The sequence below is a fragment of the Salmo trutta genome, chromosome 33, assembly GCF_901001165.1.
Source record: "Salmo trutta chromosome 33, fSalTru1.1, whole genome shotgun sequence".
NCBI lineage: Eukaryota > Metazoa > Chordata > Actinopteri > Salmoniformes > Salmonidae > Salmo > Salmo trutta.
The window spans coordinates 26,806,724-26,829,631 of record NC_042989.1 but is presented as its reverse complement, the minus strand read 5'-3'; the positions used below and the strand labels follow the sequence as shown (position 1 = coordinate 26,829,631).

Below are 22,908 nucleotides of genomic sequence, written 5' to 3'. Positions count from 1 at the left end.
ATAATAGAGAATTGTCATATTCTAACAGGAAGGTATTGATGCGAAGACGTAGAACAGACCCTGGAACAGTCCTGCTGCAGCAGCTGCCCCCGCTACGCCCTGCTCTGTCTAGTCTGCGGTCTGTCCGTCCATCTGTCTGTCTGTGAATAGAAACAGCTGAGGAAGCCTAGTTGGCCAGTACACTAATTATCCCCATTCAGCTGGCTGTAGATAAAGCAGGGAATGTTTATGATGACTGAGTAACAGTCATTCTGTCAGAGTGGTGTTGTCCAGTACAGTAGAAGCAAGGTATTACAGGGCGAAAGCCAGAGAGCAGAAACTTGTCACACCCAAGCTTTGAGCTACAACACTTAAAATGTGACGAGAGATATCCCAATGGCAGATACTAGACATTACACATGTGAGATTAAACATCACCTGAAACAGAGTTTAACTTCTAAGTCCTTTCATCATCCTCGTGGAAGACTTTACAGTTGACCGACCCTAGCCATAGAAACCGCGGTCTCTCTCTTTACCTCGTCGCCAGGCACGAATTGCTGGAGCATAGAGAGCGAGCCGGCTGGTGGACGAGATTACATCTCTCCTAAAGTGGCAAGACTTACAAACTCACAGAAGAGTCCAGTGCACGCAACGTTCAGATGCTGCCAAGAGTGCCATACATCATTGTAAGCTAAAACAGATTGATCCCACAAGTGATGCATTTGCATGGAGTCAAGTTGAGTGCTGCCAGAATAAATCTTAATTCACTATTTTACTGCTTCATCTAAACATGTCTGTCTTAATCTTCCAAAGGGTCAGAGGCATGTGGAGGATAAGAACCAAATTGCCTTTATTTCTTCTGTTGCCAAATATCCAGTTATTTAGTCTGCCAAGTAACTCATAATAGTGGATGGAAAACTATGTCCTGCAAACTATATCTTCATTATTCACCTCAATTTACTTTATTTTGTTTACATTTGTGTATCAAAGTGTACAAACCAATGAGGTTACTTCACAACATAAAAAAGCCAGATTTATGATAAATAAAAAAGTACATTCCACAATAAATCCAGCGCATCAAGTAGCTAATAAAACAGTCTGATTTGACCAATTTACTGATTCAGGCTAAAGTAAATAAAATCTATTCATACAATAATAATTACATATTTCTACAGGTAGTTAAAAAAAAAGCCTTTTAAAATATGCGGTTTATATTATTATAATCTCAGTTAACATAGAAATAAAGTCTTGTGTAATTGGGCAGCTGCTGGATGAAGCTCTGGGTCCAAAAGTGATCAAGAAATGCTAGAACCAGGAGCTCCACCCTCTCTCTTTACAAGTTACGGGCCGAATGTCCGCTCCCATCCACAATTCTAAAGACGCAAACACCTGACAAATTGTGATTTGTCCAAATAACTAGCGACAAAAAAACCTCAACATCAGAACTATTGCTGCTCGTTATCTCACGCTTCCCACAGATTCTGTGGTGCCTGTTATGTTTACGTAGATCTGTCCACGAGACATTGATATTGTTATAACAGTAAAGCTAGAATTGCAACCAGTACACATCCCAACCAGTAGATGGCAGTGTTCTTTGTGTGGGCGGTGGAGGAGCTCGAGATTATTATTTCTTGCCTGCAGAGACCGCAGTCTCTCCCACAGAAGGCACAGGAGCCCATGTCCTGCATCACATCGGAGTTGTAAGACCTCACTGCTTTACGCCCTTTAAGATATGGCAGAGGGAAATATTGTATTGATAAATATTGCATTGATAACAAGAGAGACAGTCTACGCATGAGTGATTGTCCGCTGTGATAGTAAAAGGTACTTACTTGGTTCATAGTAGTCGTACACCTGAACCACAGCATCTTGCACATGTGACACTTTGAAGTCTCTTATCATTGGGATTCTGATGCACACCTGTGTTGCGGTCAACTGAAAATAAAAGTCATGAATTAGCTACACAATCAATAGATGAATAGCTACACACAATCTAGACAATCAATAGATGAATAGCTACACACAATCTAGACAATCAATAGATGAATAGCTACACACAATCTACACAATCAATAGATGAATAGCTACACACAATCTACACAATCAATAGATGAATAGCTACACACAATCTACACAATCAACAGATGACACAAATGAAACTTCCAACATACAGCAAATACAATGTGTATTTTCCCAATTTCACCTCTGAAACAGCAATGCTATTGTATCTAAACATGAGACGTACAATATGTAAAGTCAACTTACTGAATCTAAATAGAGGTTAACTTTCCCAGGAGAAGCTTCAACTTTTCTGACCAGGTCGCCCGTGGCAACAGCCTGTGGCGCAAGGGTGAAGCCACTCAGCACACCCACATCTACCAGCACCATACCTGTCTGAGCTATCTTCTGGCTCTCCAGCAGCCTAACACAGAACAGAATCGTGATTAAATGAACAAATACATGATTATATGAGCATATTTCTGTCTGCTCACAGACATTTATCAACACAAAACTGTCTAGATAAATGTAAAATAGTGGCTCAAAATACGAACATGTCTTGATGCCAGCAACAGACAAAGAATGGTTGAAAACATCTCCATAGAGATGGACACTTACCTGGTGCATATGGATAACATGATGTGGTCCAGGTCATCCTCATCATCTAACACTTCAACGTCCAGAGAGAAACCTTCATGGACTGTGTCATCTTGGCTCCTCTCAGACAGCACTCTGTCCTCTATGTTGTAGAACACATTCATCTGAATGACAGGAGAGGTGATAAAAGTCAGCATATATCTGAGTTACATTGAAATTACTATAGTTATATCTTCAAAGCATAGTACTGTTTAACTTATGAGCAACTACAATACCACAATAAACAAAAGAGCTAGTCAGAGACAGAAATACATTTAGAGGGGGTCTGTAACAAGAGGTTGAGAGGGGGGTGTGTAACAAGATGTTTAGGGGGGGTCTGGAGCAAGATGTTTAGGGGGGGTCTGTAACAAGATGTTTAGGGGGGTCTGTAACAAGATGTTTAGGGGGGGGTCAGTAACAAGATGTTTAGGGGGGGTCAGTAACAAGATGTTTAGGGGGGTCTGTAACAAGATGTTTCGGGGGGGTCAGTAACAAGAGGTTGAGAGGGGGGTATGTAACAAGATGTTTAGGGGGGGTCTGTAACTAGATGCTTAGGGGGGGGTCTGTAACTAGATGCTTAGGGGGGTCTGTAACAAGATGCTTAGGGGGGGGTCTGTAACAAGATGCTTAGGGGGGGTCTGTAACAAGATGCTTAGGGGGGGGTCTGTAACAAGATGCTTAGGGGGGGGTCTGTAACAAGATGCTTAGGGGGGGGTCTGTAACTAGATGCTTAGGGAGGGTCTGTAACAAGATGTTTAGGGGGGGGTCTGTAACAAGATGCTTAGGGGGGTCTGTAACTAGATGCTTAGGGGGGGTCTGTAACTAGATGTTATGGGGGGTCTGTAACTAGATGTTTAGGGCGGGTCTGTAACAAGATGTTTAGGGGGGGTCTGTAACAAGATGCTTAGGGGGGGTCTGTAACTAGATGTTTAGGGGGGGTCTGTAACTAGATGTTTAGGGGGGGTCTGTAACTAGATGCTTAGTGGGGGTCTGTAACTAGATGTTTAGGGGGGGTCTGTAACTAGATGTTTAGGGGGGGTCTGTAACTAGATGTTTAGGGGGGGTCTGTAACTAGATGTTTAGGGGGGTCTGTAACTAGATGTTTAGGGGGGGTCTGTAACTAGATGTTTAGGGGGGGTCTGTAACTAGATGCTTAGGGGGGGTCTGTAACTAGATGCTTAGGGGGGTCTGTAACTAGATGCTTAGGGAGGGTCTGTAACTAGATGCTTAGGGAGGGTCTGTAACTAGATGCTTAGAGAGGGTCTGTAACTAGATGTTTAGGGGGGGTCTGTAACTAGATGCTTAGGGAGGGTCTGTAACTAGATGCTTAGGGAGGGTCTGTAACTAGATGTTTAGGGGGGGTCTATAACAAGATGCTTAGGGGGGGTCTGTAACTAGATGTTTAGGGGGGGTCTGTAACTAGATGCTTAGGGGGGTCTGTAACTAGATGCTTAGGGAGGGTCTGTAACTAGATGTTTAGGGGGGGTCTGTAACTAGATGCTTAGGGAGGGTCTGTAACTAGATGCTTAGGGGGGGTCTATAACAAGATGCTTAGGGGGTCTATAACAAGATGTTTAGGGGGTCTATAACAAGATGTTTAGGGGGTCTATAACAAGATGTTTAGGGGGGTCTATAACAAGATGTTTAGGGGGGTCTATAACAAGATGTTTAGGTTGGGTCTATAACTAGATGTTTAGGGGGGTCTATAACTAGATGTTTAGGGGGGTCTATAACAAGATGTTTAGGGGGGTCTATAACAAGAAGTTTGGGGGGTCTATAAGATGTTTAGGGGGTCTATAACAAGATGTTTAGGGGGGTCTATAACAAGATGTTTAGGGGGGTCTATAACAAGATGTTTAGGGGGGTCTATAACAAGATGTTTAGGGGGGTCTATAACAAGATGTTTAGGGGGGTCTATAACAAGATGTTTAGGTTGGGTCTATAACTAGATGTTTAGGGGGGTCTATAACTAGATGTTTAGGGGGGTCTATAACAAGATGTTTAGGGGGGTCTATAACAAGAAGTTTGGGGGGTCTATAAGATGTTTAGGGGGTCTATAAGATGTTAGGGGGGTCTATAACAAGATGTTTAGGGGGGGTCTATAACAAGATGTTTAGGGGGGTCTATAACAAGATGTTTAGGGGGGTCTATAACAAGATGTTTAGGGGGGTCTATAACAAGATGTTTAGGGGGGTCTATAACAAGATGTTTAGGGGGGTCTATAACAAGATGTTTAGGGGGGTCTATAACAAGATGTTTAGGGGGGTCTATAACAAGATGTTTAGGGGGGTCTATAACAAGATGTTTAGGGGGGTCTATAACAAGATGTTTAGGGGGGTCTATAACAAGATGTTTAGGGGGGTCTATAACAAGATGTTTAGGGGGGTCTATAACAAGATGTTTAGGGGGGTCTATAACAAGATGTTTAGGGGGGGTCTGTAACAAGATGCTTAGGGGGGGTCTGTAACTAGATGCTTAGGGGGGTCTGTAACTAGATGCTTAGTGGGGGTCTGTAACTAGATGTTTAGGGGGGGTCTGTAACTAGATGTTTAGGGGGGGTCTGTAACTAGATGTTTAGGGGGGGTCTGTAACTAGATGTTTAGGGGGGGTCTGTAACTAGATGTTTAGGGGGGGTCTGTAACAAGATGCTTAGGGGGGTCTGTAACTAGATGCTTAGGGGGGTCTGTAACTAGATGCTTAGGGAGGGTCTGTAACTAGATGCTTAGGGAGGGTCTGTAACTAGATGCTTAGGGAGGGTCTGTAACTAGATGTTTAGGGGGGGTCTGTAACTAGATGCTTAGGGGGGTCTGTAACTAGATGCTTAGGGAGGGTCTGTAACTAGATGTTTAGGGGGGTCTATAACAAGATGCTTAGGGGGGGTCTGTAACTAGATGCTTAGGGGGGGTCTGTAACTAGATGCTTAGGGGGGTCTGTAACTAGATGCTTAGGGAGGGTCTGTAACTAGATGCTTAGGGGGGGTCTGTAACTAGATGCTTAGGGGGGGTCTGTAACTAGATGTTATGGGGGGTCTGTAACTAGATGTTTAGGGCGGGTCTGTAACAAGATGTTTAGGGGGGGTCTGTAACAAGATGCTTAGGGGGGGTCTGTAACAAGATGCTTAGGGGGGGTCTGTAACTAGATGTTTAGGGGGGGTCTGTAACTAGATGCTTAGGGGGGGTCTGTAACTAGATGCTTAGTGGGGGTCTGTAACTAGATGTTTAGGGGGGGTCTGTAACTAGATGTTTAGGGGGGGTCTGTAACTAGATGTTTAGGGGGGGTCTGTAACAAGATGCTTAGGGGGGTCTGTAACTAGATGCTTAGGGGGGTCTGTAACTAGATGCTTAGGGAGGGTCTGTAACTAGATGCTTAGGGAGGGTCTGTAACTAGATGCTTAGGGAGGGTCTGTAACTAGATGCTTAGGGAGGGTCTGTAACTAGATGTTTAGGGGGGGGTCTGTAACTAGATGCTTAGGGGGGTCTGTAACTAGATGCTTAGGGAGGGTCTGTAACTAGATGTTTAGGGGGGGGTCTATAACAAGATGCTTAGGGGGGGTCTGTAACTAGATGTTTAGGGGGGGTCTGTAACTAGATGCTTAGGGGGGTCTGTAACTAGATGCTTAGGGAGGGTCTATAACTAGATGTTTAGGGGGGTCTATAACTAGATGTTTAGGGGGGTCTATAACAAGATGTTTAGGGGGGTCTATAACAAGAAGTTTGGGGGGTCTATAAGATGTTTAGGGGGGTCTGTAACAAGATGTTTAGGGGGGTCTATAACAAGATGTTTAGGGGGGTCTATAACAAGATGTTTAGGGGGGTCTATAACAAGATGTTTAGGGGGGTCTATAACAAGATGTTTAGGGGGGTCTATAACAAGATGTTTAGGGGGTCTATAACAAGATGTTTAGGGGGGGGTCTATAACAAGATGTTTAGGGGGGTCTATAACAAGATGTTTAGGGGGGTCTATAACAAGATGTTTAGGGGGGTCTATAACAAGATGTTTAGGGGGGTCTATAACAAGATGTTTAGGGGGGTCTATAACAAGATGTTTAAGGGGGTCTATAACAAGATGTTTAGGGGGGTCTATAACAAGATGTTTAGGGGGGTCTATAACAAGATGTTTAGGGGGGTCTATAACAAGATGTTTAGGGGGGTCTATAACAAGATGTTTAGGGGGTCTATAACAAGATGTTTAGGGGGGTCTATAACAAGATGTTTAGGGGGTCTATAACAAGATGTTTAGGGGGGTCTATAACAAGATGTTTAGGGGGGTCTATAACAAGATGTTTAGGGGGGTCTATAACAAGATGTTTAGGGGGTCTATAACAAGATGTTTAGGGGGTCTATAACAAGATGTTTAGAGGGTCTATAACAAGATGTTTCGGGGGGGTCTATTAGATGTTTAGGGGGATCTATAACAAGATGTTTAGAAGGGGTCTTTAACAGAGGACTAAATTAAAGGCAGTTGGAAGCAGGACCTTCCATATCCTCTCTGTGATGCCATCGGAGCCGATTTAACATGGACCAGACGGTATGTGTTCCAGATGGTAATTGCCGTATTAATGTGGTCATTGACCCGTCTCAACACAGGGTTCATGCTGCATTGTGGCGGGCAGATCTATGGTTCACAGCTGTTGCCTTCATTCACACTGGACATGGTTCCGAGATTGCATGGAAAGCTAGTGAGGAGACAACCATTGTAATGTATGGCCATTAAATCTGAAGTGTAGTAGTCATTGTAGGCCCCCTCCATTGCCTGAATAAGCATACCTATACATCCCAAACAGGGGAACTAGGACCCCTGAGGTTACTTGGTCTATCCACAGGGGGTACTTGAGAACTCATGAAACCATAGGCCTACTGGGAAAATTCAAAACATACTTCAAATCAAATCAAATTTTATTGGTCACATACACATGGTTAGCAGATTTTAATGCGAGTGTAGTGAAATGCTTGCAGGGGTATACCAGGTAGAGCAAAATTCAGTTGGTGGTATAGTAACCGAAAAAGGTTGGGAACCACTGTTCTGACATAGTTATGTCATCACATATCATAAACGGCAAGCACAAATAGAAAATGGTGTTTATAGCAATTACTTTAGACATCCAGTGATAAATAACTGGCAATACCTGAAATAAAGCGAATCCTCTTCCCTCCACAAATACATTGATGAGTAAATCTTGTTCAGCATCTACCTGGAAAAATACAAAACCTCTATTAATACTGTACTGCCTGTAAACTATACATTTTGGTGACTGTTTGCTTGTGTATGCTGTTAGATGATCGTTGAAATATCATATATCATGAAACAGACAAAGACTACTATGCCCAAATGTTTTACCTCTTTGCTCTGGTGTACCAGGTAGTTGGTGGAGTTGATGTGGAAGTGGGACACTGTAGGTGAGACTGAGGTGGACACTTCGACCCCCAGCTCAATGGCATCTGCCCCACTAAAGGTAGCGTAGACAGACAAGGCTTGTAGGGCTACCACTGTGTCCTAAGAGAGGAAAGGGTCAAAGGTGGTATCATTTTGGAAATCCACCCATCAGGGATAAATCTCTCTTATTGAAAAGGTAACTTTAAGACAGAGGGTCATGCAGAAACAGTGGCATGAAGATAGAGAGACTAGAGAGAATCTTCTACAGTATGTGAAGTTAGGGTCTACCTGTGTGCTCCCGTATGCCCCCAGGTAGTTCCTCTGCTGGCTCAGCCACTTCATGAGGGAGATGGCCTCCACCACACTAGCCCGCTTGTACAGCGCCAGCAACACGTAGGCAGCCATCTCTATCTCTGCTGAGCGCGGCTGCCATGAGTCAGACACCTCGGCACTGGACGACCGCCAGGTCTGGACCCCATCTGGAGGGGACAGCAACAGACACCAGGTAAAACAGGGTCTCGCAGGTAGATGGGCTGATGTCATCGATATTTACACATTATGTACATTATCATAAGACCAATGTCGATGGTTGAGACCATACTGTTCCTCAACTGACCATACTGTTCCTCAACTGATCACTCAAAAACAATATTGATTGTCAACATTTTGTCATGGGCTATCACAGTCTAGTATCCATCTTCTCTCTGTGGCACATATTGACAACCTGTAAATAACCATAGCTAATTCAAATGCAAATGACCTCTAATATCAGCTCTCCTCTTGAGCTCATCCAGGGCTGTGCCTGCGGTGAGACTGTTAGCCAGAGACAGGGCGTATGCCGCCAGACACAGGCTGTAGTTACTGGACACCCCGCTAGCCACTTCGCCCTCCAGATAGCTCCTGGTCAGGGACACGTTTCCGGGGAACATGTTCTACACAGACAAGAATAAAGGATGGCATGAGACAGGGACACATCAAGACAGACAAGATGGTGGCCCAAGGCCATCATTAAGTTTGCAGACAACACAACAGTGGTAGGCCTGATCACCGACAATGATGAGACAGCCTATAGAGAGGAGGTCAGAGACCTGGCAGTGTGGTGCCAAGAAAACAACCGCTCTCTCAATGTGAGCATGACAAAGGAGCTGATTGTGGACTATAGGAAAAAGCGGGCCGAACAGGCCCCCATTAACATTGACGGGGCTGTAGTGGAGCGGGTTGAGAGTTTCAAGTTCCTTGGTGTCCACATCACCAACAAACTATCATGGTCCAAACACACCAAGACAGTTGTGAAGAGGGAACGACAACAACTTTTCCCCCTCAGGAGACTGAAAAGATTTGGCGTGGGTCCCCAGATCCTCCAAAAGTTCTACAGCTGCACAATCGAGAGCATCCTGACCGGTTGCATTACCGCCTGGTATGACAACTGCTCGGCATCTGACTGGAAGGCACTGCAGAGGTTAGTGCGTACAGCCCAGTACATCACTGGGGCCAAGCTTCCTGACATCCAAAGACTCCAGTCACCCAAGTCATAGACTGTTCTCCCTGATCCTGCATGGCAAGCAGAACCGGAGCGCCAAGTCTAGGACTAAAAGGCTCCTTAACAGCTTCTACCCCCAAGCCATGAGACTGCTGAACAATTAAACTAATCAAATGGCCACCCGGACTATTTACATTGAACCCCCCTCCCCCTTTGTTTTTACACTGCTTCTACTCGCTGTTTATTATCTATGAATAGTCACTTGACAAATTACCTCGATTAACCTGTACATTTTCTCGGTACCCCCTGTATATTGCCTCGTTATTGTTATGTAAATGTATTGTGTTCATTTTTGATTGATTTGAGTTTTTTTACTTTAGTTTATTTAGTAAACGTTTTCTTAACTCTATTTCTTGAACTGCATTGTTGGTTAAGGGTTTGTAAGTAAGCATTTCACGGTAAGGTCAAATGGATACCTGTTGTATTCAGTGCATGTGACAAATTTTTATTTGAAGGCTGAGACTCCTCAAATGTTTAGATTGTCAACCTTCTTCTGCTTACACTTGGTTCTAAAGACTTTGGAGAGTATCAAACTCACTCAACTTGCCACCACACACACACTGTGCTTTCATCATTTCTTTGTAAATCTCAAACTCTTGGTTCTCCTCACCACATAGGCCTGGTCCTCCAGCAGTGTCACCAGTACATAGGAGGTGAGAGAGACGGGTCCATCCAGGCCTCCCTGCAGCTCAGTGTGAATGACCCTGCCCATCTCAATGAACTCTCCCTGGGATCCCTGCTGCTGGACCAGCCAGGCCATGGCCCTGGAGAGAACACTCTGGTCAATCTGCATGAAGGACCGGGCCTGCAGGAAACACCTCAGGACAAACGCTGTCAGCCTGGACCAGGGAGAGAAGAGTTTGAGAACAGATACACTTTCAAATGAATGCCTTAAGTCTGAACCACAGCTATGATATTCACATGACTATATAATGACTTACCAGGTACTACCAGAAGTGTCGCTGGCTCCAAAGGCACTGAAGGATCCATCATCTCTCTGGAAAGATAGCTCTCTCTGATATCCTGAACAGGAATGACAGAACATACTACATATGAACATAACTCTTCGGAAGAGACAACATTATACTAAAATCATACAGAGTTATAGACCATGGATTAAATTATACTGAGTATCATACTGAAATATAGGGCATGGATTAAATCATACTGAACTATAGGGCATGGATTACATCATCCTGAGAATCATACTGAACTATAGGGCATGGATTAAATCATCCTGAGTATCATACTGAACTATAGGGCATGGATTAAATAATACTGAACTATAGGCATGGATTAAATCATCCTGAGTATCATACTGAACTATAGGGCATGGATTAAATCATACTGAGTATCATACTGAACTATAGGGCATGGATTAAATCATACTGAGTATCATACTGAACTATAGGGCATGGATTAAATCATACTGAGTATCATACTGAACTATAGGGCATGGATTAAATCATACTGAGTATCATACTGAACTATAGGGCATGGATTCAGCGTGTGTGAAAGTTCACCTTCCATCATGTATGACAGAGCCTTGCTGCGTATCTCCTCGTATGACTGGCTGGATTTCGCCAAGCGCTGCAGGACATAGACGTTGGGAGCGAAGTTGATCATGTTTTGCTCTCCACAGCCTTGAGGCATCTTAACCAGCAAGCCCAGCCCTGTGATGGACAGGCCCAAGATATCACCTGTCACACCACACCCCACAAACAAGAAGGGAGGGGAGGAACCATTTAGACGTTATACAACCCAAACATTGTGGTGGTAATACAGAAGGATTGGGTTCGATTTCACCAGAGGACATTTCAGACCAAGCACCCTGAACCGAGAAAAGGTAAATGTGCGAGCAGAAAGAGAGAGAGAGAGAGAGAGAGATGGACAGATTAAAGAGAGGGAGGAAAACGGTGTGAATGCAGAGAAGAATATGGCAGAGATGAAGAGACAGAAAAGCCCTTGGTGTTTAGAACAGCCCTTGGTGTTTAGAAAAAAGGAAGAATCCCTGTACAGTAAACACCAAATGCAAAAAGATTCTAGGTTAGCATTCTACCACGACAAATACCCAACATCTCTGGACCTGATTGATCATCATAAACAACCCAGCAGCTGCTCCGAGTCAGCTTGCCACAAATATTGTTTTGATAGCCCTCATTTCTGTTTCCATCATCTAACACCCAACATGGTAAATGACAGCTCTTTACTGGACTACCACGTGCCTGCTTCATGCCCAGCGTCTAAACACAAAATGAAACATGGGCGTATGCTGCGGTTGAGGTCACAACATAAACAGAGCTATGTTGGTGATAACAAAAGATGGCTGGTATACAGTAGGGCAGGGTACATACCAACCACTGCCACGTGAGCCCGCTCGCTGCCTGGCACCACATCTGGAGGGAAGGAGAAGTGGAGCTGTCTGGACAGGTTACGGTTGGTCAGAACCACCTCCAGAAACACGGTCTCTGAGAAGGACTGTTCTTTACCCTCAGGCTAAGAGAACACACAGACATCGATTATGGGAGGAGTACCCATTGGAAATATACACAGAGTATACCAAACATCAGGAACACCTTCCTAATATTGAGTTGCACCCCCCTTTTGCCCTCAGAACAGCCTCAATTCATTGGGGCATGGACTCTACAAGGTGTTGAAAGAGTTCCACAGGGATGCTGGTCCATGTTTCCTACAGTTGTGTCAAGTTGGCTGGATGTCCTTCGGGTGATGGACCATTCTAAATGCACACGGGAAACTGTTGAGCGTGAAAAAGCAAGCAGCATTGCAGTTCTTGCCACAAACTGGTGCGCCTGGCACCTACTACCATACTCTGTTCAAAGGTACTTCAATCTTTTGTCTTGCCCATTCACCCTCTGAATGGCACACATCCACAATCCATGTCTCAATTGTCTCAAGGCTTAAAGATCTTTCTTTAACCCGTCTCCTCCCCTTCATCTACACTGATTGAAGTGGATTTAACAAGTGACATCAATAAGGGATCATAGACTGACCAGGTGAATCCGGGTGAAAGCTATGTCATGGAAAGAGGAGTTAATGTTTTGTATACTCACTGTAGTGTTAGTGATTTACTGGGGTGTTCTGAGGAGAGAGGGGTACTGAAAGGTGTGCATCAAAAGACAGAGATACAGTTCATCATTTTACAGTCACCAAGGATCCATTTTATAAGTTAGAAGACTCAGATATTCAGCCCCATTGTACCTTCACAAGCACTTTACGAACAATCTTCTCTGTGGCCTGTCCAGTCATTGCTTTCACAGACATCAATATCTCTCCAAAAACCAGAGGCCTGATGGGAAAGAGAGCGGTGGCGCCGCCCTGGCTCCCCACAGTCACTCTACGTGCGTTCACCATAGAAACAAGGTCTCGGTCTGCCAGAACAAACTCAAAGCGAGAGCTCTCAGCAACCACCACTATGACCTGTGGAGAACAACAGGAATGGGAAAACAATTGAGGAATGGGAAAACAATTGAGGATGGATCACTTACATCCAGGAAGCTGTTTGATGTGGGAGATACAAAGAGAATGGGAAGAAGGTCATTATTTCTAAGACGTTTTCACAAGTGTTTAACAACTTGGTTTTTTTGTTCACTGTTCGAGAGTCACACAAACTGTTCTTTGAAGAAATCACCCTACATGGTGAGATTGTTAAGACCATAAACATGTGAGAAGAGGTAAAAACCTACTGGCCTTTTCAACCAAGACCACTGACCTCCGTGTCCTCTTCTAGATGGTTGAAGAGGTTGACCTCGAGGACAAGCTGCTCTCCTCTGGTGATGCATTCTGGGACATCGAGAGACAGGGAGAAATCCGTGGACACTATTAGCTGTGGGAGACAACCAATACTCAAGAGTATCCTCAAAAATCTAATTCTAGAATATCTGAATATTGCACTGACATTAAATGAAACATACCATCTTTATCACCCATGTATTTATGTCACACAGCCATACATGTAACCTATTGGTTAGAGAGGCCAGCCAGCAACCAGAGGGGTTAAAAGTGGAAGTCAAATGTTGGTTGGACCTTGGGTGCAATTGGCCAATAAAGTAATATTAATCTTAATAAACTACTAGTTAGCTGCCCAGACTAGGTAACGGTGGTGGTAGTGGATAGGTCTTAACATACCTTCTGTGGTTTAAAGGTGAGGCCCAAGCCCAGGTTATCTGACATAACAAATGCCATAGCTCTCCAGGAGGTGATGCTGTCTGGGACAGCCACATGGAAACGAGTTGTTGTTGACTCACTGATACAGACAGGAAGGAATAGAATATTTCAACATTCCCTTCAAATAACCTTGACCGTTTTCAATAGTGGTGAATGTAGACTGTATCCTCAAGTGTATTCACGCCTAAGCCTTGTTTATGTGCTTCTCCTAAAGCTCACCTGATGTTCATGTCCAGCCACAGCCAGGTCTTAGAGAAGTCCTGTCCCATGGAGGGCCTCCACTCCGGCTGATCCTCTCTCATGAGAGCCTCCGCCTCATGATCTGATGGATACACAACATAGTTCTGGTGACCGATCTAAGCCTCCGTCACAGAGCCTGTACCACTGTGAATGTAGATGTAGTATTTTATTTATGTAGTACGCCACAGCTCCACAAGAGGGACCCCTTGATTTCATATTCAATTCAGACACAAAGATCTCCCAATGTGTGTGTTTGTTTATGCGTTTTGTTTAAAATGTTCATTTATCCAAACACTATGGAGTGTGTAATTGTTTTCATACCCATTTCAGTCTCCTGATAATCTTCAGTTTTATGTAAACTGGCATCTGTTAATACCACAAGGTTGCAAGCCTAAGATTTGAAAAGCAAAAAGCAAATGTTCATGACAACATTGTACACAAAACACTGGAGGCCTATTAGGCCTGTGTATACAAACAGAAAGGCTTGGCATACTTTATATGGAATTTCATCTGCATTGTGTTCAAAGTTTAATATTAACACAATAGTACTACAACACTTGATCCAAAGCCAAAATGATACAGTATGATAACAGGCGCCTCCGTGCGTACGGCCCAGAAGTGGGTCAGGTTGCTCATGATGTAACATGACATTGGATAACTGGGTTGATTTACAGTGAGGTGAAGCTTGGGGTTATTCCAGGCTCAGTGTCAATACCGTGAAAACGGAGAGCGGGCTGTCCTTCCCTCCAGTTATTCCACTATGGTGAAGGGTTATGTCCTCCTTGAGGTAGTCAGTCATCTCCGCCAGCACCTGAGAACAGCACAACACTAGAGTTACCACAACCTCTTAGAGAAAACAGCCTTCCACAGCAATACAACTAGCTACATTACAGCCAGTTTGGTCAGTTCTGGGGGAGACTGAAGTTCACCACGTCTCCACAGAGCCTGACTGCTGAGCTGATTCCCAAAACTGTTACAGTCACAAGATGAACCACTTGAGGGTTATTCCAGGCTCAGTAAAATCTTTTGAGATGGATCATTATGATTGCAACTATTGTAATCGAAGGGAAAGCCCAAAGAGAAATACAATTATCACTGACATTATCTGAAACCTCCTTTATGTCTGATTGAACTGTTCAGTGCTTCACAGAAGTATCAATTTCAAATCAAATTATATTGTATTCACAGATTAAATCTTAGATACGGGTGCTTTACAGACAATAGAGACAATAAAGCATGGTAAATCCTAAGCGTTGTTTACAGTAGGCTGTATTTCATGTGTTAGGGATTATATAGATGCACAGTACAGTTCGGTAGTGTTGTGTTCCTTACCTTCTCCTCTGTGATGTCACCATCAGAGTCAGAGTCCTTGCCCTCCATGGCCACCACCATGATTCCGACCAGAGAGCCAGGTTCAATCACAAGGACAGTGAGGGACACCTCTTCACCTGGCATCACCTTCTCATGGCTCCAGCTCAGATATACCTGGAGAAACATGTACATACAGTATAAGCAAGTAAAATATGTCAGACCTAGTCTGTACACTTAACAATGTTAGCATTCCGTATGTATTTCATGGCTTCTAACAGAGTTGCTAAAATCACCATTGAGGCTCTGTAGCATCATCAGTAAGGTTCAGACTGATTTATCTAGTGAATAAGTTAGTTACTTCATTTTGTAGGACTCCATGGGGCTTGATGAAGTCGTGCATGGCGTCATTGACGATCTCTCCATCTGGTAGGACACAGAACACAGTGACACAGGCCTCTGGTGACCAGGATACTACAGGGGTCAGAGAGAAGGAGGGAGAGGTTGCTGTCCCAGCAGCCACCACCTGACCCCTGGACGTCACCTGAAAGTCAATGACACAAGAGGTCAAAGCAGAGGTCAACCTAAAGAGCACTGAGGAATCACTATACTTCTCTACAATCTCACCAACCAAGAGAAATACCTACCAGATAGTGAAGCTCAGTGAGTTGGAAAGTGCTCTCTACAGATATAGGAAGAGGTTTTCCAATCTGGAACATAAAATGCAAAAAAGTATTATTTTCATCAACTGTATACCATAGGTCAGGGGTACTCAACTCTTACCCTACAAGGTCCGGAGCCTGATGGTTTTCTGTTCTACCTGATAATTAATTGCACCCACCTGGTGTCCAAGGTCTAAATCAGTCCCTGATTAGAGAGCAACAATGAAAAAATGCAGAGGAACTGGCTTTGAGGTTGATGGATTCTGTTAAAATGTAACATGTTTCAAGTTAAACTGTAGCCCAGAAGATGGATAGCTAAACAAAGAGAAGACCATGGACATTCAACAGGGGAAAGGAGGAAAACTCACTGAGGTCATAAAATGTATAGCTGGGGAGGTGACGCCTACAAGGGAAGAGTATACGATGTGGTGTGAGCTTTCTAAATGTATGCACTCAGCTGATGGCATCCTTGGTATTAAACACTTGAAACTTCTCTTGAGCTTTTGGCCTCAATTCCTTATTGCAAAAAGGTTGCAATAGTATTTTTCTTTTTAACAAGGTCCATAGCTGAGTTTGAGGGCCTTAGGTTAAGGTTAGACTCATTTAGAGTTGCAGTCAAGTTTTGGTGATCTTTTTATTTAATTTATTTAACCAGGAAGGGCTCATTGAGATTTAAAATCTATTTTTCAAGAGCGTCCTGGCCAAAATAGGCAGCACCAAGTCATTACCAAAATGTAAAATGGATGCTAGTATGTCACCTGTGGTGGAGAGTGGAGGCGTTGGATCTGGATGTATGATCCACTGGGAGAGGAGTGGTTGCTATTGTAGAGCTCCAGGCTCTCCTCACTGCCCATGAACATGGCCTGCAGAGAACAAAGACCCAAACTCATGTCTTGTAGTGTCACATCACAGACAATTTACTCGGTTCTGGGTCCCGAAATTATAGCTCTTTTGTGGTGCACATGTTCATACAATTATCAAAGAATGGTGACTTGGGATTGTGTTGGATTAGATTCATCTTGACCTACTACAGAGCTCTCCAACCCTGTTCCTGGAGATCTACTCTCCTGTAGGTTTTCAATCCAACCCCAGTTGTAACTAACCTGATTCAATTTATCAACAAGCTAATTATTACAAATCAGGTGTGCTAGATTAGGGTTGGAGTAAAAACCTACAGGACCGTAGCTCTCCAGGAACAGGGTTGGAAAGCCCTGACCTATACTACTGAGAGGAAAATCTGTGGTTCCATACTAGGTCAAGTATACCTTTGGTTGTGTATTTCTTGTATAGCTTAACTGCTTACCCTCACTTGACAACTGAGTCTTGATTAATATCCGTTCAGCTGAATTTCTGAAAGTGAGTTTCGTTGCGTATTGGGATTCCTGTGGTATAGAGAGTAGCTCCTTGAAACGTGTCTAATCACCTGAATGAAAAGCATCTCTACTTGTTTGTGTAACTGGAACTCAATGTGTACAATCCCATCCTCAGGCACTGATAGAGTCAAGCGTCTATAGCTTTTTATGTCCTCCTTCTTGTCTTGTGGTGAATCGGAGATGGTTTCTCCCTGGTTCTGTCCGATGGGCTTAGATGTTCTGTGACCGATGTCAATGAACACAGAGTTCATCCAATCTTCTGGAGTTAGAGGGTCGTTGTCGTACCTGGATATTTTCAGCTGAGGGATACAGGAAGGTGAAGTCTGATTCATACAGTATTATTAGAACAGTGAACTAGTGGTACCAAAGGTAGAGGCATGTATTACTCCAAGCCAATATATATTTACCACTCACATGTGATGAAAAGTTTAAAGATGGCTTCAGAACATGTGGGAAATTGTAGAATTCAAGGTGGTATGTATTCTCCATAACGTGCACCACCACAGTCTTATTGGTTTTGAGTCCTTTAGGATAAAAGACAATGAAACAGGTAACTACCAAAATAAAGGAAACACCAACATAAAGTTTATTTTAAAAGGGCGTTGAGCCACCACGAGCCAGAACAGATTCAATGTGCCTTGGCATAGATTCTACAAATATCTGGAACGCTATTGGAGGGATACGACACCATTCTTCTACGAGAAAATCAATCATTTGGTGTTTTGTTGCTGGTGTCGTGGAATACTCTGCTTTAGAATCTCCCTAGAAGTGCTCAATTGGGTTGAGATCTGGTAACAGACGGCTCTGGCATATGGTTTACACTGTTTTCATACTCATCAAACCATTCAGTGACCACTCGTGCCCTGCGGATGGGGGCATTGCCATGGTAGTCAAAATAATGGGTAATTGGGCCTTTTATACATAAGCATGATGGGGTGTTAATTGCTTAGGAATTGCTCAGGAACACACCTGTGTGGAAGCACCTACTTTCAATATACGTTGTATCCCTCATTTACTAAAATGTTTACTTTATTTAGGTAGTTACCTGTATCTGTGAACAATCCAGCTATATTAAATTAATTTAAATATGCGTCAAACTGTTACTTCAAGTTTAGCTAATTTCTCAAAACACGTGATATACAGATGTAGGATCTTAATTTAAGCCAGTTTGCTACAGCAGGAAAAATAATCCTTCAGCAATAAGAAATGTGAATCATTATGTGGATTATAATTAATGGACATTTTTGTAGGGGTTGATACATTTTTCATAAGGGAAAATCAAGTCAAATGTGAAAGTGGAAATTAAACTTCAGAAGCCTTTTTAAACCTCAAATACACTACAAGTTTTGAATTTCCTGCATTGTAGGAAAGTTCTCCTGCAACAGGGTGATCAAATTAAGATCATACATCGATACCTCACCTGTGGACATCTCTGTAACACAAGCTGTAATATAAAGGCTTCCATTGATGTGGTGCTGAGAATTACTCAGATCTGTTGCCCTGTGCTGGCGTACAGGAGGATCATCTTGTCTGATGAGAAACTGGGTCGACCCATGAATCTGAAAGAGATCGTCAGATAGACGATGTGTATGACATTCCGGCACCATTGTCAGGCAGGTACATCTGTAACATATATCCATTTTGGATCAAACAGTGACTGAATCCTGGCTCAAACTGGATTTAGTTAGCATGGTTTGCTGTTACTGGTTTCACTTCATAAACTTAGCATGACAGTCTTACATCTTTAGTTGTATTATGGACAATGGTTGGACGGCCAGAGTTGAACAAAGCAGACACCAGAGTAACTGTGACAGACAGTGTTCCCTGGACTGGCTGTCCATTGGTGTGTCTAGAAAGAAATATAATGTATGTGAACCAATAGAATTTACATATTGAAAGTACATTTTTCTAGCACCTTTAATATCGATTTGGTTTTTTTAAAGCCTGACTCACTGAGCAGTCACAGTCCCTGAGAGGTCGTCCACCATGACAATCTCTTGGGCCGTCTTTACCTGCACATCAAAGTGGGGCGGCTCTAGAACAACAGCCACAAAGAGAGATTTAATAGATAATAGTCTGATATGTCAACTATCGGAAACATTTCAATGACCCGACCCCCCTCCAACCTTTCATTCCTTTAGCCAACCCTTAACTAGGCTGTTTCCAATCATTAGCTATGGCAACATAGATAGGATAATCTTACCATAGTAATCCACTACGAACTGCTCCTCTGTGGTCAACTCCTACAGAGAAACAAAAACCAATGTCAATGGGGTAAAACTAGATCAGATCTTCATCACAGATATGAGAAACAGAATACATTTGTGGTGGAATACAGTAGGATGACAATGCAGAATGACAGTATGGTGAATCATACATCCACCATGGTCTCGATGGTCCATATGCCGAGAGGAGTGGTCTGAGACAAGTGGAATTCTTTGGACACAACGCCCAGGTAACTGTTCAGGGACGGCCACCCTTGGATGAGGTTCCCTTTGGGATCCTGGATTACAGGGCAGGTAGCACAAAGGGACAGTGAAACTGTTTAGAACACAATACAGGCTGGAAATCTATTCATCACCCTGGGTTTTGTTTCGAAGTTCTCACACTTCTCACACAGAATATTCAGACCCACCCTTATTGAGACATACACACGGCCCTTGTGTGGCTTGCCGTCTGGTTGGACGGACAGGACTCTCATTTTGACCGTGTCTCCTGGTCTATAGTTGTGTTTATCAGTCTGGATGATGGTGGAGAAAGTCCTGGGGTTGAAGCGTAGAGTGGTTGTGTTGATGAATACCATTTGGTCTCTTTGGTATCCCCTCACAAGCAGTTTAAAGGAATACCTCTGATCAACAGAGCTCTCAGGAAACTAAAAAAGAAAAGTATATTACTTAATTGAGTTGATCTTATATCCATAACCAAAATGAATGCCATGCTTGGTCTAACTGGTCAAATGTGTATACTTTTTGTACCATCAATGGTTCTTCAACCACCCCTGACCAGCCCAGATATTACCTCCAATAGACAATAAATACAGATTTAAAAAATACTCACTGGAGGAAGATCTAGAACTCCAGTCACACCTTCGGGAAAAAACAGCAGCAATGTTTAAGTTGCTTAATAACAAAAAGTAAGTTTAACATCTTCCCAAGTTAAGTTGCAGTAAGAGTCATATAAGTCAATGTCACCTCCTGTAAATGTGGTCTCTGCCTGGACCAGGCTGGTGTTGCCATTGGTCAGCTCTGCTGTGACCCTGACTGGATCGTTAGTGAGGATGGTGACAGCCAGGGAGGAAGGGGTCCCAGGACGCAACACACTGGGAGCTGAGATCAAGTATGTAGCACTCATACTGGGAAAGAGAGAGAGGAGATAGAATTCGGATCTTTTTCCACTAATTGGTCTTTTGACTAATCACATCAGATCTTTTTCAGAGCTAATCTGATTGGTCAAAATACCAATTACTGAAAAAAATATTAGAATTGGTCAGCCTGTGTAAAGCCTAAGAGTGTTCAAGCAATCAATAAAATGCCCCCCCCCCCCAAAAAAAGATGGCAATTTAAACTAGTCAAACATGCTTCTTGGCTCCTATGAGTTATGACTATCAGACATGAGTACTTCTAATAATAAACAGATTACCTGACAGAGAAGACCCAGTCATCTTTAGAAGTTCAATTTAAAGATATGGCTAAATATATCAAATAAATCACAGAAATATCTAATTATCATCAACTCAAATTGAAGGTGAATTACCTGGAGGAGACCTGAGCAGAAGTAGAAACGACAGCCAGTGCCACACAAACTCCCAGGAGCCAAATCCTCTCCATGTCTTCTTTACTGTACTCAGGGCCAGACTGAAAGCAACACCAGTCCGTATTGCTCTAACCAACTCCACTCACCCGTTCCGTACCTGTACAAACCACACCCAGTGTGGAGCCCAAGCGGCCACAGCCCTGCCCTTATCCAGCCCCACACACAGACAGCCATATCAGGTTCATCCCTGTGCCATGCTGTGGGGGGCTGAAGAGGATCATGTGGGGATTGACACTACATCTCGGCCCAGAGAGACTATATTCAGTAGCTGAGATGATACCACGTATGAACTAAATCCATCTTTTTCAATACCCCCAACTTGGAACAAAAGTTAGTTTGGAGCAAAACAACTTCCAAGCCAAGAGCTATATGAGTAATATTCAGTGTTCTAAGGTTTTCATCATTCATTCAAGTACAGTTGATGTCTGAAGTTAACATACACCTTAGCCAAATACATTTAAACTCAGTTTTTCACAATTCCTGACATTTAAGCCTAGTAAAAATTCTCCTCCTGACAGAGCTGGTGTAACTGAGTCAGGTTTGTAGGCCTCCTTGCTCGTACACACTTTTTCAGTTCTGCCCACAAATTTTCTGTAGGATTGAGGTCAGGGCTTTGTGATGGCCACTCCAACACCTTGACTTTGTTGTCCTTAAGCCATTTTGCCACAACTTTGGAAGTATGCTGGGTGTCATTGCCCACTTGGAAGACCCATTTGCGACCAAGCTTTAACTTCCTGACTGATGTCTTGAGATGTTGCTTCAATATATCCTCATCATTTTCTTTCCTGATGATGCCATCTATTTTGTGAAGTGCACCAGTCCCTCCAGCAGCAAAGCACCCCAACAACATGATGCTGCCACCCCCGTGCTTCACGTTTGGGATGGTGTTCTTCGACTTGCAAGCATCCCCCTTTATCCTCCAAACATAACTATGGTCATTATGGCGAAACAATTCAATTTTTGTTTCATCAGGCCAGAGGACATTTCTCCAAAAAGTAAGATCTTTGTCCCCATGTGCAGTTGAAAACCGTAGTCTGGCTTTTTTATGGCGGTTTTGGAGCAGCGGCTTCTTCCTTGCTGAGCAGCCTTTCAGGTTATGTCGATACAGGACTCGTTTTACTGTGGATATAGATACTTTTGTACATGTTTCCCCCAGCATCTTTACAAGGTCCTTTTGCTAATATTCTGTGATTGACTTGCACTTTTCACACCAAAGTACGTTCATCTCTAGGAGACAGAACATGTCTCCTTCCTGAGCGGTATGACAACTGCGTGGTCCCATGGTGTTTATACTTGCGTACTATTGTTTGTACAGATGAACGTGGTACCTTCAGGCGTTTGGAACCAGACTTCTGGAGGTCTACAATTTCTTTTGATTTTCCTATGATGTCAAGCAAAGAGGCACTGAGTTTAAAGGTAGGCCTTGAAATACATCCACAGCTACACCTCCAATTGACTCAAATTATGTCAATTAGCCTATCAGAAGCTTCTGAAGCCATGACATAAACAGCTTGGAAAATTCCAGAAAATTAACGGCACAGTCAACTTAGTGTATGTACATTTCTGACCCACTGGAATTGTGATACAGTTAATTATAAGTGAAATAATCAGTCTGTAAACAATTGTTGGAAAAATGACTTGTGTCATGCACACAGTAGATGTCCTAACCAACTTGCCAAAACTATAGTTTGTTAACAAGAAATTTGTGGAGTGGTTGAAAAATGAGTTTTAATTACTCCAACCTAAGTGTATGTAAACTTCCGACTTCAACTGTATGTAATACATGGACGTGATCTTTCC

The 22,908-nt window shown here is 43.3% G+C and overlaps 1 protein-coding gene across 1 annotated transcript; it reads right to left on the bottom strand.

Moving 5' to 3' along the window:
* Nucleotides 1-807: 807 nt before the first annotated feature.
* LOC115172097 (CD109 antigen) lies at nt 808-21,098 on the bottom strand. The gene is made up of 33 exons (XM_029729281.1): nt 21,049-21,098; nt 20,487-20,647; nt 20,353-20,381; nt 19,931-20,167; nt 19,673-19,798; nt 19,499-19,538; nt 19,249-19,330; nt 19,036-19,144; nt 18,716-18,854; nt 17,710-17,819; nt 17,346-17,594; nt 16,681-16,785; nt 15,908-15,970; nt 15,622-15,804; nt 15,285-15,437; nt 14,668-14,763; nt 14,274-14,343; nt 13,932-14,034; nt 13,674-13,791; nt 13,258-13,371; nt 12,747-12,965; nt 11,882-12,023; nt 11,051-11,227; nt 10,469-10,550; nt 10,138-10,366; nt 8,748-8,919; nt 8,276-8,466; nt 7,952-8,107; nt 7,740-7,805; nt 2,596-2,738; nt 2,245-2,401; nt 1,812-1,914; nt 808-1,702 (listed from the first exon to the last, which is right to left on the bottom strand). Exons 2-33 carry the CDS (start codon nt 20,644-20,646, stop codon nt 1,512-1,514), a joined length of 4,314 nt encoding a protein of 1,437 aa, XP_029585141.1. The 5' UTR covers nt 20,647; nt 21,049-21,098; the 3' UTR covers nt 808-1,511.
* Between the last annotated feature and the right edge of the window lie 1,810 nt (nt 21,099-22,908).

What these genes read in the sequence shown, in the direction of transcription:
- LOC115172097 (XM_029729281.1), bottom strand. Translation starts at nt 20,646, where the DNA reads ATGAGTGCTACATACTTGATCTCAGCTCCCAGTGTGTTGCGTCCTGGG. An exon ending in CCATCGAGACCATGGTGGAT is followed by an intron (nt 19,539 to 19,672) that starts GTATGATTCACC and finishes GTTTCTCTGTAG; the next exon opens with GAGTTGACCACAGAGGAGCA. An exon ending in ATGTTATCCATATGCACCAG is followed by an intron (nt 2,402 to 2,595) that starts GTAAGTGTCCAT and finishes GTTCTGTGTTAG; the next exon opens with GCTGCTGGAGAGCCAGAAGA.